The sequence below is a fragment of the Puma concolor genome, chromosome A3, assembly GCF_028749965.1.
Source record: "Puma concolor isolate L17-30 chromosome A3, mPumCon1.1.hap2, whole genome shotgun sequence".
NCBI lineage: Eukaryota > Metazoa > Chordata > Mammalia > Carnivora > Felidae > Puma > Puma concolor.
Window position 1 is genome coordinate 110,905,871 of NC_141669.1, and position 16,080 is coordinate 110,921,950.

Genomic DNA, 16,080 nt, shown 5'->3' on the forward strand with positions numbered 1-16,080 from the left:
AGAGGGACCCCCCCCCCACCCCGAGATTTAACATCACCTACACTCACCAGTAGGCACCGTGAGAAGGCTCCACTCCAGGAGTTTGCCAGACAAGACTACGAGGTGCGGTCTGGGCTTGCCACTCTATCGACCCGGACGTTGAAGCGTGGAGAAGTTCATTAACTCGTTCAAGGTCACACCGGGCAAGTGGTGGAGCAGAAATTCACCCCAGGCGCTCCTGCAGCCTCCCTGCGCTCGCGACTAACAGCGCGGAGCGTCCCTAAAGCAAAATCATCGAACGGAGCCTCCCCCCTTCCCCCGCCCCTCGCACACGAGGTACACCGGAGGTGGGGGGCTACGATACATGTGACCCCGAGGGGTCTAATTTTCTCCAGCAACCCCAGAGGAGGCTCTAATGCCTGACCTAGCCATAGGTTTTAGCGGTTGGGGCCAAAGAAGGTGTCTACGACCTCAGAACCCAATTAATGGAAGTTTCTCACACCCACCGACGGTTTGGCTAAGGTGATGTCAATGGCATCACATTGTTTAATTTGTGTCTTTGATGACGAGGGAAACTGAATTTATCACTAGTTTAAACTGAGCACCTTCGAACTAATCGCTTTGCATCAATCCTGCTTTCCTGGAATGAGACCGGAAGGCTGCACCCAAAAGTGAACGGGTGGTAAAGCTGCTTTTCCATCCCATCTCCCCAGCAAGGACTTGGCCTCTGGCGGGGTGGAGCACAGCTGGGAAAGCAGGAGCTGAGGCTTTGTGCCTCTTGCGTAGTCCCATCCCTCCTGCCAAGGTGCAGTGGGTGGGAGTGGCAGAAGGGAGGGCCTGGCGGTAGGAGGTTGGGTGGCTAGGGGGCTTGCGGAAGAAGGGGATGCAAAGACCCCCAGTCCTACCTGAGAGTGGTGAGGAGGAGGGTGGGGTTCATGACTTTTCCTTTTCCCAACATTTTGCCCAGCTTCTGTGATGTGTCAGGCGCTATACTTAGTGCTGGACAGGGCTGAGGTTTCAGGTTCATCCACCCTGGATCAAGGGTCCAGCTCCCAATGTCTAGCCACTATTCACAGTCCAGGCTGTGGCTGTCCCCAGGATGGGGGACTGGGGGAGGAGACAGTCTGTGAGGCCTCCCACTTCAAAGACCAGAAATAAAACTGAAGGGTTGCGTTTTCAAAATCAACCCAGCTGGTGTTATCCCCCCCCAACACACACACACACACACACACACACACACACACACACACGAATGTGCTTACATGCTTCTACAGGGTGTGGGGAAGGTGTATCTGTGTGTGGTCAACAAAAGGTGGGGGAGTGTGACACTCTTGAATCCTTTGAAATCTCACAGTCAGAGGTCACCTCTGGGCCAATGAGGAGAGCCCAAGACCACAGAGGGGTCATTCCAGAGCATTCCTCCCATCAGCTCTGTGTATCTTCCCACATCTCCTTTTGCCAGTTAGATCACAGATTACATGCCCAATTAAAAAAAAAAAAGAGTCAATAAAAATAAGCTAAAATAGGTATTTGCAATCATTTTGTAGGAGAAACAACTCCCCACATCCAGCCAGGTCCTGGTTACAAGGACAATTCTGGGCTTCAGAAAGCTCCACTTCCCATGAAAGGAACACCGTGCCTCTAAACTGTACACATCAAGCTGTGGGCTCACTTACGGGGGTCTGGTGTGACCCCAGTACCTTGGCAGAAAAGAAGGAAAAATTATCACGTTTGCAAAATCCTTCTGCTTCTAAGCCTGTTCCCACACGGCACTTTTTTTTAATTTATTTTTTAAATTTATTTATTTATTTTATTTTTTTTCAATATATGAAATTTACTGTCAAATTGGTTTCCATACAACACCCAGTGCTCATCCCAAAAGATGCCCTCCTCAATACCCATCACCCACCCTCCCCTCCCTCCCACCCCCCATTAACCCTCAGTTTGTTCTCAGTTTTTTTTAAATTTTTTTTTAACATTTATTCATTTTTGAGACAGAGAGAGACAGAGCATGAATAGGGGAAGGTCAGAGAGAGAGGGAGACACAGAATCCGAAACAGGCTCCAGGCTCTGAGCTGTCAGCACAGAGCCCGACGCGGGGCTCGAACTCACAGACTGCGAGATCATGACCTGAGCCAAAGTCGGATGTCCAACAGACTGAGCCACCCAGGAGCCCCTGTTCTCAGTTTTTAAGAGTCTCTTATGCTTTGGCTCTCTCCCACTCTAACCTCTTTTTTTTTTTCCTTCCCCTCCCCCATGGGTTTCTGTTAAGTTTCTCAGGATCCACATAAGAGTGAAAACATATGGTATCTGTCTTTCTCTGTGTGGCTTATTTCACTTAGCATCACACTCTCCAGTTCCATCCGTGTTGCTACAAAGGGCCATATTTCATTCTTTCTCATTGCCACATAGTACTCCATCCACACGGCATCTTTATGGGATTCATTTTTCTAGTGCCTTTTCCGTCATGGCTTGTGACATGTTAAATGGTTTTTTAAAATTGGAACATGTTACTGGGGTGCCTGGGTGGCTCAGTCAGTTGAGTGTCGGGCTCTTGATTTTGGCTCAGGCATGATCTCACCATTTGTGGGTTCAAGCCTCGTGTAGGGCTACATGCTAACAGCACAAAGCCCGCTTCGGATTCTCTCTCCCTTTGCCCCTCCCCTCCTTGTGAGCTCCCTCTCTCTCTCTCTTTCTCTCTCTCTCTCTCTCTCTCAAAAACAAATAAATAAACTTAAAAAAAAATTGGTTCATGGTACCAAAAATTTGAACAAGGGAGAAAATTCAAATGGTACAAAACAGCAGTGAAAAGTCAATCTTCCATCCCACACAAACATTCAGAACAGATGCAGTCACTATCATAAACTTGTTGCATATTCTGGAGATAGTCTATGACAGTCCTAGGCAATAGAAACATAATGGCAGGCACAAATATGAGCCATATACATAATTTAAAATCTTCTAGTAGCCACATTAAAAAATATAAAAGAAACAGTTGAAATTTTAATATTTTATTTAATCTAATATATTCAAAATGTTAGCATTTAAACATATTATCAATATAATAATTGTTAATTAGATGTTTTATTTGAAAGTTTATTTATTTATTTTGAGAGAGAGAGAGAGAGAGCACATGAGCGGAGGAGGATTGAGAGAGAGAGAGAGAGAGAGAAAACCCCAAGCTGGCTTCCAGCAGGTAACCCCAATGCGGGGCTTGAACCCACGCACGAGCTGTGAGATTAGGTGCCCCTAATTAGATATTTTAGATACTTTTTTTTGGTACCAAGTCTCAAAGTCCAATGTGCATCTTACACTCACAGCCCATCTCAGCTTGTACTCACCACATTTCCAGTGCTCAATAATCACATGCTATTAGTGGCTACCATAGTGGGCAGTGTAGGTCTATATATGTACAAGCATATGTCCATATTTTTACAGATATAACAAACAGTATGTGAAACATTGTTTTACCCCTTGCTTTCTTTTACTTGGAGGTGGATCCATATGAGTACCATAAAGGCATATATTTACTCAATTCCCTAATGCTGAACATTCAGGTTATTCATTTTTACATTGATGCGGCAGGCATACACAGAATGAATTCCTAAAAAGGAACTATTGCAAGATATGAGCTTTATTTATTGAAATCTCCTTTTCCCTTTCCCGAATGTCACTTCCTCAAGCTGACTGAGCTGAAGAACAGGGACCAAGTCATTTGCCTCTTCTCTCATCTCCAGGCACCTCGTATGGGCCCACGGCCAAGGTTGGCCTCTGACCCCAAATCTATGGATTTCTCTTAAAGAGATGATAAAAGTACACACAGATGTTTGTTCATTGAGTCATTGTTAGTAACAATGAAATGCAGAGAGCAAGCTGGGTGTTCTTACAGGGGAGCAGCTAATGAGGTGACTCCTCTATACTGTGTAATACCTGCAGCTTTTAAAGAGAATGGGCATGTGGGCAGGTAGGGATGCTTGGCATCCAGCAGGGGCCCAATAAGTAATTGTTGATATTTGAGTGATTACATAATGGGCTCTCAGAAGATGGTCTTTTCAAGAGAGGGTTCCTAGCGTAAAAGAAAGTTGAAACTCACTGATGAAAATAATTATTGACGTGAAAAGATGTTCACAATATGGGCTACAAAATATTATGCCAACTATGGTCCCACTAAAAACAATATGCACAGAAAAGTATCCCACAAGAATATTCTCTGAATAGTGGAATTAAATGTTTGTACCCTCAACATCTTCTGTATTTTAAAATATTTTCCAAAGAACAGGTACAATTTTCAAGTTAATTCAAAGACCTGAATCTGGTACTCAATCCGGTAGTTCCCCAGACAATTAAACGTAAGAGTTACCTGGGGCGCCTGGGTGGCTCAGTCGGTTAAACGTCCGACTTCGGCTCAGGTCATGATCTCACGGTCCGTGAGTTCGAGCCCCGCGTCGGGCTCTGTGCTGACAGCTCAGAGCCTGGAGCCCGTTTCAGATTCTGTGTCTCCCTCTCTCTCTGACCCTCCCCTGTTCATGCTCTGTCTCTCTCTGTCTCAAAAATAAATAAATTTAAAAAAAAAATTAAAAAAAAAAAACATAAGAGTTACCATATGACCCAGCAACTCCACTCCCAGCTATATACCCAAGAAAAATGAAAACACGTTCACACAAAAGCTTGCAAACAAATGCTTACAGCAGCATTATTCGTAACTGCCAAAACAGAAATAATCCAAATGTCCATCAAATGATAAATGGATAAAAATGCCTTATATCCATACAATAGAATATTATTCAGCTGTAAGAAAAGAATAAAGCACTAACAGATAGTTCATCATGGATGAATCTTGAAAATATGACTCTAAGTGAAAGAAGCCAGTCATAAAAGACATGTGTTATTGATTCCATTCATATGAGGTATCCAGGCAGGGGTTTCTTTCTAAGGTGATGAAAATGTTCTAAAACTGACTGTGGTGATAGTTGCATGTATCTATGAATTGTATATGCTAAATGAGTGAATTGTAGGATACGTGAAATATATCTCAATAAAGCTGTTAAAATGAAAGGATGGGGGGAGCACCTGGGTGGCTCGGTCAGTTAAGAGTCTGACTCTTGATTTCAGCTCAGGCCATGATCTCACGGTTTGTGAGTTCGAGCCCTGAGTCAGGCTCTGCACTGACAGCAAAGTGTGCTGTCAGTGCAGAGCCTGCTTGGGATTCTCTCTCTCCCTGTTTCTCTGCTCCTCCCCTGCTCTCTCTCTCTCTCTCAAAATAAATAAATAAACTTCAAAAAATGAAAGGATGGGGCCACCTGGGTGGTTCAGTTAGTTAAGTGTCCGACTCTTGATTTTGGCTCAGGTCATGATCTCTCATTTCATGAGTTCAAGCCCCACGTTGGGCTCTGTGCTGACAGTGTGTAGCCTGCTTGGGATTCTCTCTCTCCCTCTCTCTCTGTCCCTCCCCTGCTCTCACATGCTCTTCCTCACTCTCTCTCAAAATTAAAAAAAAAAAAAAAGAAAGTGTGAGTAGAATTATGGAAGATTAGGGGAGAAATGTATTTATCTTGGGACTCTTGGCTCTAGAAACTCTAGAGATGTCCTCAAATATCTAGACAATCCTAGTAACTGTATCTACCTGTATCAATAGGCCCACATTGTCTTCACCTTCCAGGCCCATCCTTGGTTCCCACAAAAAAATACCAGTATGGCCACTTCCAGGACAAAAAAGAAGTCACACACTTGTGTTGACAGCACAGCCATTTCCAGATATCTGGTCTACCTGCTGCCTGTAGCAGGGCATAGGGCCCATTTCCACTCCCTCTCAGCTGAGCAATTCCTACGTCAATCCATCTGGAGCCCTGGGATCCCCCCAACTCCCTCTGTAAGCCCCATCTTTCCAATTCCCCACCTTAGAGAAGTCTACAGTCCACCTTCTCTTGTCTTGGCCTAGGCTGTCCAAAGCTACCCACTAGGCCTAATACCCATTCTACCTACCTAATCATTATTCCTCATGCCCCTCAGCAATCTTTCCATTCTCCTTTTAATTTTAAAGGTCCTGTTGTACTTGCTTATGGGAAAATTCAGCGAAATAGAAAAAAAAAAAAAAAAGCCCACCCATTGTCCATTCACCCAAACACACATTGATTACAAGCAAGCCAAGATGGGTGAAGAGGCAGGAGGGACATATGTGTACATTGATGAAACCACCAAAATGTAGACACGGTTTCCTGAAAATGTGTGGCAAGGAGTCTCGGACACGTAGCCTTACACTCACCTTTGCACAGGGACCATATACCCATTATGGGCCAAGCACTGATCTGGCCCCTGTAGGGAAAAATCTCCCATGTTCTTCTAGACCTTGTGATTAGAAGAATATTTTTTATGTCTCAGGAGTGGAAAAGGCCTACGGTAAGACACAAAACCCAGAAACAATAAAGGAAAAAATTGACACAGCTGCTTACTTAAAGGTTACAAACTTCTCATATTTAAGATTCCCTAGACTAAGTTAGAGGATAAGTAGCAGACTGGAAGAAAATATTTGCAATATACTTAACAAAGATTTTGTGCTCAGAGCATATGAAGAGCTCCTGTAAGTCCACAAAAAGACAAATACAAGAGAAACATGGACAAAAAGTATGACTAGAAAATTCACATTCAAATGGCATTCAAAGAAATATACACGGTAACACAGCAGTGAGTTACACTTTCTTCCCTTGGCCTCCAGAACACCATACAGGCCTGGTGTTTCTCCAACCTTTTCAGCTGTTTTTCATGAATTTCTTGTTAGTCCTTTCTTGAACCCTTAACCTTGGAGAGCCCAGGGCACTGTCCTTGGTCCTCTTCTTTGTACACATCCACTTGTTTGTAGCCTCATCCAGATCATCCCAGGTCCTTAGCCCATCCCCCTGGGTCACAGCCTTCCTCTTTGACTACACACCTCAAGCTACTGTAAGAGATTTTTTTTTTTTAAACTACTGCAAAGCATTCATTGTTTTAAGAATATGTCATTTTTATTTGTTTGGTGCAGGAGGAGGTTTCAGGGATTCATGTGTATGTATGCTTTTATATATATAAACGACATTATTTCTGTAGCTGAAAACACATTTATGCCTGTATGCATGGAAAAGTCCAGAAGGTGACACACGGAGATGTTATCAGTGTTCATCTATGGATTTGGGGATTACTAGCAAATAGATTTAAAATTGTAATGCTGCTTGTAAAAATAATCTAAATGGGTAACCATAGGCTACACAGATTAGTGTTTACCCATAATTGGAACAATATACAACTATTAAAAAGCATGTTGGCAATACTTCATCAAGTGGCAAAATTCTCATCACTTGATGCCAGGTGAAACAGCAGGAGATGCCAGTTATACAGTGTATACATCTGATGCCAGTTTTATGCAATAAATTTTTAAAAAGAAAACTGCATGAACCTAGAGAAAAGACTGGAAGGAAACGTACCAAAATGTTACCTGCGCATTTCTCCAGGTGTTGGGGTGAAAGATGATTTTTAGTTTCCTGTATTTTTCAGATTCCGCAGATTTTGCTGTCACAAAACAAAAACCACAAAACACAGTTGTTACTCTTTATAAACAGCAGGTCGGTGCCCACTGGGCGCAGAGGCCGGGCACTGCGCCCCTGTCCGCGCGTTCGCCCGCGGGTCTCCGGACGCCCGAGCGCTGGCGGGTCCAGCAGGCCGCAGCGCCCCCCCGCGGTCGGTCCGGGGCGGCGGGGAGGGGGGTGGGCGCGGAGGGCGGGGAGGCGGCGCCGGGCGTCCCCGCGCTTCCCGCGAGATCCCGCTCCGCCCGCTCCGCCCCGCTCGCCGCGCTCCCTGCTCCCCGCGCCGCGGCACTTCCTGCCTTCCGCGCCCGCGCCGCCCGCCCTCGCCCGCGCCCGCCGCCTGCCGCCCGCCGCCCGGCGCCGCGCCCGCCGGCGCCCCCGAAGGTGCCCCCGGCCCGGCCGGGTCACCGCCCCGCCCGCCGCCCCGCGAGCCGCTTTGTCTCGGGCGGGGCGCGCGGGAGAGGCCGCCAGGTGCCCCCCGCCGCGGGCCCGGGCCCCCCGCCCCGGGGCGGCGGCGGTGGCGCCGGGCCCCGGGGCGGGGGGCGCGCCGGGATGGGCCCCAAGCGGCGGCAGCTGACGTTCCGGGAGAAGTCGCGGATCATCCAGGAGGTGGAGGAGAACCCGGACTTGCGCAAGGGCGAGATCGCGCGGCGCTTCAACATCCCGCCGTCCACGCTGAGCACCATCCTGAAGAACAAGCGCGCCATCCTGGCGTCGGAGCGCAAGTACGGTGTGGCCTCCACCTGCCGCAAGACCAACAAGCTGTCCCCCTACGACAAGCTCGAGGGGCTGCTTATCGCCTGGTTCCAGCAGATCCGCGCCGCTGGCCTACCCGTCAAGGGCATCATCCTCAAGGAGAAGGCGCTGCGTATAGCCGAGGAGCTGGGCATGGACGACTTCACCGCCTCCAACGGTTGGCTGGACCGCTTCCGCCGGCGCCACGGTGTGGTGTCCTGCAGCGGTGTGGCCCGCGCCCGGTCGCGCAGTGCTGCCCCCCGGCCCCCAGCGGCTCCCGCCAGCCCACCTGCGGTGCCCTCGGAGGGCAGCGGCGGGGGTTCGACGGGCTGGCGCGCTCGGGAGGAGCAGCCGCCGTCGGTGGCCGAGGGCTACGCCTCCCAGGACGTGTTCAGCGCCATTGAGACCAGTCTGTGGTACGACTTCCTGCCGGACCAGGCTGCGGGGCTGTGCGGCAGCGATGGACGGGCGCGCAGGGCCACCCAGCGCCTGAGCGTCCTGCTGTGCGCCAACGCAGACGGTAGCGAGAAGCTGCCCCCGCTTGTGGCCGGCAAGTCAGCCAAGCCCCGTGCAGGCCAAGCCGGCCTGCCTTGCGACTACACCGCCAACTCTAAGGGTGGTGTCACCACGCAGGCCCTGGCCAAGTACCTGAAGGCCCTGGACACTCGCATGGCTGCAGAGTCTCGCCGAGTCCTGCTACTGGCCGGCCGCCTGGCTGCCCAGTCCCTGGATACCTCCGGCCTGCGGCATGTACAGCTGGCCTTCTTCCCGCCGGGCACCGTGCAGCCGCTGGAGCGGGGAGTGGTCCAACAGGTGAAGGGCCACTACCGCCAGGCTATGCTACTCAAGGCCATGGCCGCACTAGAGGGCCAGGATCGTTCAGGCCTGCAGCTAGGTTTGATGGAGGCCTTGCACTTCGTGGCTGCTGCCTGGCAGGCAGTGGAGCCTTCGGACATAGCTGCCTGCTTTCGTGAGGCTGGCTTCGGGGGTGGCCCAAATGCCACCATTACCACTGCCCTCAAGAGTGAGGGGGAGGAAGAGGAGGAGGAGGAAGAGGAGGAAGAAGAAGAGGAGGAAGAGGAAGAGGAGGGTGAAGGGGAGGAGGAGGAGGAGGAAGAAGAGGGTGAGGAGGAGGAAGGGGGGGAAGGAGAGGAGTTGGGGGAGGAAGAGGAGGTGGAAGAGGAGGGTGATGTTGATGACAGTGATGAAGAGGAGGAGGAAGAGGAGGAAGAGAGCTCCTCTGAGGGCTTGGAGGCTGAGGACTGGGCCCAGGGGGTAGTAGAAGCTGGTGGCAGCTTCGGGGGCTACAGTGCCCAGGAGGAGGCCCAGTGCCCTACTCTCCATTTCCTGGAGGGTGAAGAGGACTCTGAGTCTGACAGTGAGGAAGAGGAGGAAGATGAGGATGATGAGGAGGATGAAGATGATGAAGATGAGGAGGAAGATGGTGATGAGGTGCCTGTGCCCAGCTTTGGGGAGGCCATGGCTTACTTCGCTATGGTCAAGAGGTACCTGACTTCCTTCCCCATTGATGACCGTGTGCAGAGCCACATCCTTCATTTGGAACACGATCTGGTCCACGTGACCAGGAAGAACCATGCCCGGCAGGCAGGAGTTCGGGGTCTTGGACATCAGAGCTGAGCCACTGGGCCTAGCCATGCCCGACCCAGATGTGGCAGCACCAGCCCAGGGCAGAGGACTCTCTGGGCAGCCGCTGTGGATGGAGCCAGAATGGGGAGCTCCAGATCCTTTAGTGATGTTCCTCTGGCCCTGTGACAGGCCCAGCCACCTCGGTAGGGCCCAGGGCTGGGGTCAGCCTCACTGCCTGCTTATTGCCTCTTTCTCAGAGTCCTCTTTCCTCCCCATTTGCCCCTGGGCTTGGGGGACCAGGTGGGGAGGGTGGGGAGCTGTCCGGTGCTACCACACCGTGCCATCAGTGGACTAGGCCACAGTAGCAGCCAGGGTTGGGCCCTGGACGCTCCCGGCCGGAGAGTGCCTCTCCCCTCTGCCGTCCACACCAGGTGTTTGGTGGGGGGGACCCCAAAGCCATTCTGGGAAGGGCTCCAGAGGAAAGTCCAGCCTAGGCTGCCACAAGGCTGGCAGCCCCCCACCCTGCCCCTGGGCCGCCTTGAGAAGCACAGTCTAACTCACCACAGGCTCCTGAGCCTGCCTCTGCCTGCTTCCCCATCTTCCCAGTCCCTTTCTCTGGCCCAGTCCAGGTTACTGTGGCCCTTGGTTTTCTTTCCAAATTGGAGGTTCCCAAGAGGCCCTCCAGGGGAGTGATAATGGGCACTTCCCTTGTGGGTAGCTGCAGGCGCCATGCCTCTCCTCCCTCTCTGGCAGGGCCCTATCCTGGGCAGGGTGCCTGGGGCTGGGCCCAGAGTCCAGCCATCCAGCCGCTCCTTTCCCAGTCTGAATTCAATAAATCTGTCCACCCCCCTTTTGTGGGGGTGAACGTTTTAACAGCCAAGGGTGCATCCTTCATGGTCTGGGCTTGCGTCTGTCTTGGGAACACGTCCTTTCCTGGCTCCCTTTGGTCCTTGCTCTGGTGGGACATGGAACCAAGCGTTGAGAGGGCGGCCACAGCCTACACCCTGACTGGGGTGAGGGACCACCTCCATATCTAAGTATTATCCAAGCTTGGGGAGGAAGGGGTCTTTAGTGTATCTCCTTGGGTTCGAGGAAGTCGGGCCTTATCCTGCTTTGGGGTTAGAAAGAAGAAGCTCAGGATCAGTTGGCTAGGAGGGAAGGGAGGGAGCCAGCAATCCCTGTTGGACCAAATTAAACTGGGAACTAGGCCTATCAAGCCCATTAAAGTTGGTCCTTGTAGGAGTGGGGCCAGAAGGCAGAGCAAAAGGAGTGTTGGGGCAACTCCTGTGGTCCAGGTTGGAGTTCGGAGGTACATACAGGGCCTCCCTTGGTTTACTTTTGATGCTTAAAGAGGGAGCCCTTTAGGCCTTTCAGTGATTAGCATTTCCGAGCCTGGTGGCTGGTTATCCTGGGGACAGTACAGGAGGAAGATAAAATTCCTGGGATACATTGCACCCCCAAGAGGCTGAGGAAGAATGGGCAACTCACTTTGTGGTGCCCTCCAGGGGGCACCCCAGTCCAAAGGTGAAGATTGGTGCCTCTGCTGATCTCTAACCCCTTTTCTCCTGTCAGGGCCCAGCCCCTCCCTCATTGAGGCCCTCAGGCCCCCTTGGTTCCAACTAGGGGAGGGCCCGGGCTTGGGGAGGCCAGGCAGCTCTGGGCCCCAAACCGGTTTTCCCACCTTCACCAGGGCTGGCACATCACCACTGTGGTTCCCTCCCCACTACTTCCTTTCAGTTCTTCCTCTCTCCACCCTGGAATGTTGGGGGTGGGGGGATATCTAGGCCATCTTTTGTCCCTTGCCTGCCCTGGGTGTGGTCCCTTCAGAAAGGCAAGACCAATGTGTATGATATTAAAACAAGAAGGTAGAGTGACGATTCCATACTTGGCCTTCCACACTCCTGAAACTCAGGGTTTCCCTGTAAGCCTTAAAGGCAATGAAACTAAGTGACGGCAAAAAGTAGTTGGGATTCCCCTTACCCCCATCTGAGCTATGGAGGAGGAAACTGGAAAGTCCTAAGGAAGCCCAGACTACCCCCCTGGCCTGCTCTGGAGTAAGATGGGAGCGGAAGGTTTCTCCCCAGGTGCCCCTGTTCAACCCAGTCCCTCATCTCAAATACCAACAAGGCAAATCATTTCCATTTGTCTTCTCTTCTGCTGGAACTGAGATCATCTCAATAATGATGGCACCAAGTGATGTTAATAGGGCCCTTGCTGTGTGCCAGGCGCTGTGCTAAGCACTTTAGATGCTCACAAAACCCCTATGAGGTAGGTGAAACCACGAGAAAACAGACACAGAGAGGTCCAGTAATGTGCCCAAAGCCACATTGCTAGTCTTCGGTGGAAGCAAACTTTCTTCCCTGTCTGACCCTAGGAGCCCCTTTACTGCTACTTTGTGTCCTTTCACTATGGCAGAACCCACATCCCTAACCCTTCTAAAAATAGTGCTCCTTTGAAATGGAACTGGCTACTGAAGTCCATTTTTAACCCATGGAAGAACAGCTCTTTGGAGGGAGATGAGGGATTATGGGAGTGTTTACAGGAGCTATTGCAGCGTTTATAACTGTAGCCAATTCCCATATCCTCAGTCCCCATACAAATGCAGATCTGTAAGTACCCTTCCCATTTTCCTCCCTTACCCCACTGGGACAAATAGAAGCATTCCCACTTCACAAAGGGGGAAAATAAGGTTAAGGAGTTAAATAGCCTGCCCGAGGCACTGGCCTTGAGCCCTAGTATTCTCCTTGGGAGTCTGGGTGACCTATTAAATGCCCTACCAGGACACTGCTGGGAAGGGCAGTAGTGGTGATGGCCTTAATAGCACAGAGCTTTGAGGAGGGACCCAGCAAGGAGGCACTGTCACACAGCCTATCACACAATCCAGGTGGGAAGCAGCAGATGATTAATTACAGTGGACACCCAGATAAAGCTGAGGAACGTTGGGATGCTGCTTTCACTTGGAACTGATAGCTGAAGGATCCAGAAGGGGAATCTCGGCCCTGAGGATGCTGGGGCAGGGATTCTGAGGGCCCAGTTGGGTTTGGCAGGTCCCGGGGTGGGCCAGTGGGTGATCAGGTGGAGTGGGCGCAGATGCTGGGAAGACAAGGCCACCTAATCGCCTATTCAAAGCTGGGGCCTGAGAGTAGGTAGAGGGAGAAAACTACAATTCCCAGAAGCCCCTGTTCCCCTCCGAGTCAAGGATAGTTGCCATGGTTTCAGAAAACAATATGGCTGCTCCCAGCTGGGAAGCGAGTTTCCCGGTTTGAGAGGCAGAGGCCGGTCTGGGCGCCTTCGGTGGCGAAAGAAGAGGCATCTGAGAGATCGTGCGGTTTGGCGCTGACGCTGCACGACTGGAACGGTCTTGCCTTGCTGGGGGTGCCAATGGCTGGCAGCGTGGACGAGGAGGCGTTGCACCAGCTGTACCTGTGGATAGACAACATCCCCCTATCCCGGCCCAAGAGAAATCTCTCCAGGGACTTCAGTGATGGAGGTGTGCACCTTAGTGTGTGTGCACCCCTGTGTGTGTCCCATGTGTCCGTGTTTGTCTACATATTCTGTATGTACGTGTGTAAGGGGTCTGTGTGCATGTGTCTCTTTGTGTTTCTGTGCGTGTGGGTATGTGTATGTTGGGGGGGGGTGTCTGACTATCTCCTGGAACTTCAATTATACAAATGTGTGCGCGTGTGTGTTTATCTGTATCTGTGGGAATATGGCTGTGTGTGGGTCTATATGTATGTCCCCTTGTTCTATTCTTTAAGCATGTGTGGTTGTGGTGTCTGAGTGTGAGTCTGTGATGCCCTCCTGGGACTTTAATGACTAAGACGTGTGTCTGTGTATGTTTTTGTGCATCTCTCTGTATGTACTTGTTCATTACTATATTCTATATATCTGTCTTGTGGGATTCTGAGCTTGTGTATGTGCATATGTTTGTTGATACATTCTGTCCTGTATGTATGTAGGGGGTCTTGTGTGCATATGTGTTTGTGATCCTGGGACTTTGCTGTTGGAGTGTGTGTGTGTGTGTGTGTGTGTGTGTGTGTGTCCATGTGAATGCCTAGGGTGGGGCACCAGGCTCCTGATAGGCTCTCTTGGAGACTCCTTCTCTGAAGACCAGACACCTCAGTTTTCATATGCTTGAGTTAATGGGGATGGGATGCTGCTTCTCTGGGTATGCTGGAGGCTGATCACTCATTTCTAATCTTGCTTTCTTGAACTCCTTCCCTCTCCTCCACCACCCCTCCCTCCCTATCATCCGTTCCCTTTCCACACCTCCACCCATCCGCTTGGTCACACCATTCTGTAACCCCCGATTCTCTCATTACACGCACACCTTCTCCCTACTCCTTCTCCCTTACCTACTGCCTCCTCCCCCACTTTCCACATCTGCTTCCATTCCCTCAGTCCTGGTCGCAGAAGTCATCAAGTTTTTCTTCCCCAAGATGGTGGAGATGCACAATTATGTCCCTGCCAACTCTCTTCAACAGAAGCTCAACAACTGGGGTCACCTAAACAGGTAGCAGAATACTTGGGTGCACTAGCAAAATCTCTAACCCCGTTCCCCCATCCCCCCCCCCCAGGATCCCAGGAAGCTTGGGACTCTGTTGGTGTCAGGGTAGGGAGGGACAACGCAGGCAGAACTGATAACAAAATCAAGGGTTTTTTGTTGTTGTTGTTTTTGAGGAGACAAAGGAAACGTGACAACCAAGATTCTGGCTCATTCCCCCAGGGCTGCACCCCCTTCCTTCTCCCCCACGCCCCTCACTTCATTCCCCGAGGACCCAGTCCTCCATTCCTGTGTCTATTCCCAGGAAGGTGCTGAACAAGCTGAACTTCTCGGTACCAGAGGACGTGATGCGCAAGATCGCGCAATGCGCACCAGGCGTGGTGGAGTTAGTGCTCATTCCGCTGAGGCAGCGCCTGGAGGAGCGCCAGAGGCGCAGGAAGCAGGGCTCGGGCTCCTTACAGGTGCCACCCCACTCAAGTTTCTCCCACTACTTGTGGGAGCTTCCCAGGCAGCGGGAAGCCCCACCTTGGCAAGAAGTGTGGGAGAAGGGTGTCTGGCAAAGGGAGCCTGGTCTTGGGGACCACGGAAGAGACATGGGGCTCCTTGGGGATGAGCGAATCCTACCTCACAGTAAACCCTGGGGGTTCTTTCAGGAGCTGGCTCCCCAGGATGGCACTGGCTACATGGATGTGGGTAAAGTGGCCTTTACTTTTCTTCTCTCCCAGGAGAAGCTTTCCTCCTGTCCTTCCTTCCTATGGGGGAAGGGGAGCCGGGGTTGGGGGAAGCAAGGGAGAAGTCAGGAAAATAGGACTCCAGCACGGTTAACTCCTCCACTTGCCTGGTCTCAGGTTTGTCCCAGAAGGCCCGAGGGGAAGGTGCCCCAGACCCCCAGGGAGGAGGGCAGCTCAGGTAAGGAGGCTGGGAGTTCCTACCTCACCAGGCCTGGTGATCTCCCTACACAGGGCTGGCAGGTAAGGGTGGTGGCAGGTTGTTCCTGGGAAAGCAGGAAGTGGGGGTGTAGGGGACGGGGAGCGAAGGCCTGGCCGAGGGGCATTGGAAGGATGAGAATGGGGCCTGAGGTTCGGGCCTCCGCTAAGCTGCTTCCCACCCCAGGGGGGGCCGGCTGCCGGCGCCCCGACCTCCGGGATATAGTCAGGCACTGCAGGGCGACCCAAGCTTCGTCCTCCAGATCGCTGAAAAGGAGCAGGAGCTGTTGGCCTCTCAGGAGACTGTGCAGGTGGGGGTGACTGGGAAGGCGCGGGTGGTGGTGGGGCGGTGGGTGCTTAGGGCCTGCAGTGGTGGGGACAGAAGGCAGTGGGCCTCTGGCTTGACCTTTGTGCGGCGCGGCCCAGGTCCTGCAGATGAAGGTGAGGCGCTTAGAGCATTTGCTGCAGCTCAAGAACGTGCGCATCGACGATCTCTCCCGGCGGCTCCAGCAGGCAGAGCGTAAGCAGCGGTGAGCGGCGGCCGGGACCGCGCGGGGACTCCCCAGTACCCGCCAGAGCCCGGACGCCGAGACCGACGCACCCACCCACGCACCCACCGACGGACTGACGGATCTACCGGCGCGCGGAGCCAGCAGCTCCAAAGAGCCTCATGGGGCGCCAGCGCTCCCCTCCCTTGGGGTGGGGGTGAGTTGGGGGGCAGTGAGGCAGGAGCCCTCAGAACGTAGCCCCCCGGACTGACCCACCTCTTTCCACTCCATCCGGGTCAGGAGAATGG

At 52.0% G+C, this 16,080-nt stretch overlaps 2 protein-coding genes across 2 annotated transcripts; both read left to right on the forward strand.

The window, feature by feature from the left end:
• The first annotated feature begins 7,846 nt into the window (after nucleotides 1-7,846).
• On the forward strand, nucleotides 7,847-10,734 carry CENPB (centromere protein B). Its single transcript, XM_086701783.1, has one exon. The coding sequence runs from the start codon at nucleotides 8,085-8,087 to the stop codon at nucleotides 9,903-9,905; it is 1,821 nt and encodes a 606-aa protein (XP_086557909.1). The 5' UTR covers nucleotides 7,847-8,084; the 3' UTR covers nucleotides 9,906-10,734.
• A 152-nt stretch (nucleotides 10,735-10,886) lies between these two features.
• SPEF1 (sperm flagellar and cilia associated 1) lies at nucleotides 10,887-16,080 on the forward strand. Its single transcript, XM_025932450.2, has 7 exons — nucleotides 10,887-13,344; nucleotides 14,256-14,367; nucleotides 14,663-14,819; nucleotides 15,012-15,051; nucleotides 15,207-15,267; nucleotides 15,472-15,595; nucleotides 15,711-16,080. Exons 1-7 carry the CDS (start codon nucleotides 13,236-13,238, stop codon nucleotides 15,816-15,818), a joined length of 711 nt encoding a protein of 236 aa, XP_025788235.1. The 5' UTR covers nucleotides 10,887-13,235; the 3' UTR covers nucleotides 15,819-16,080.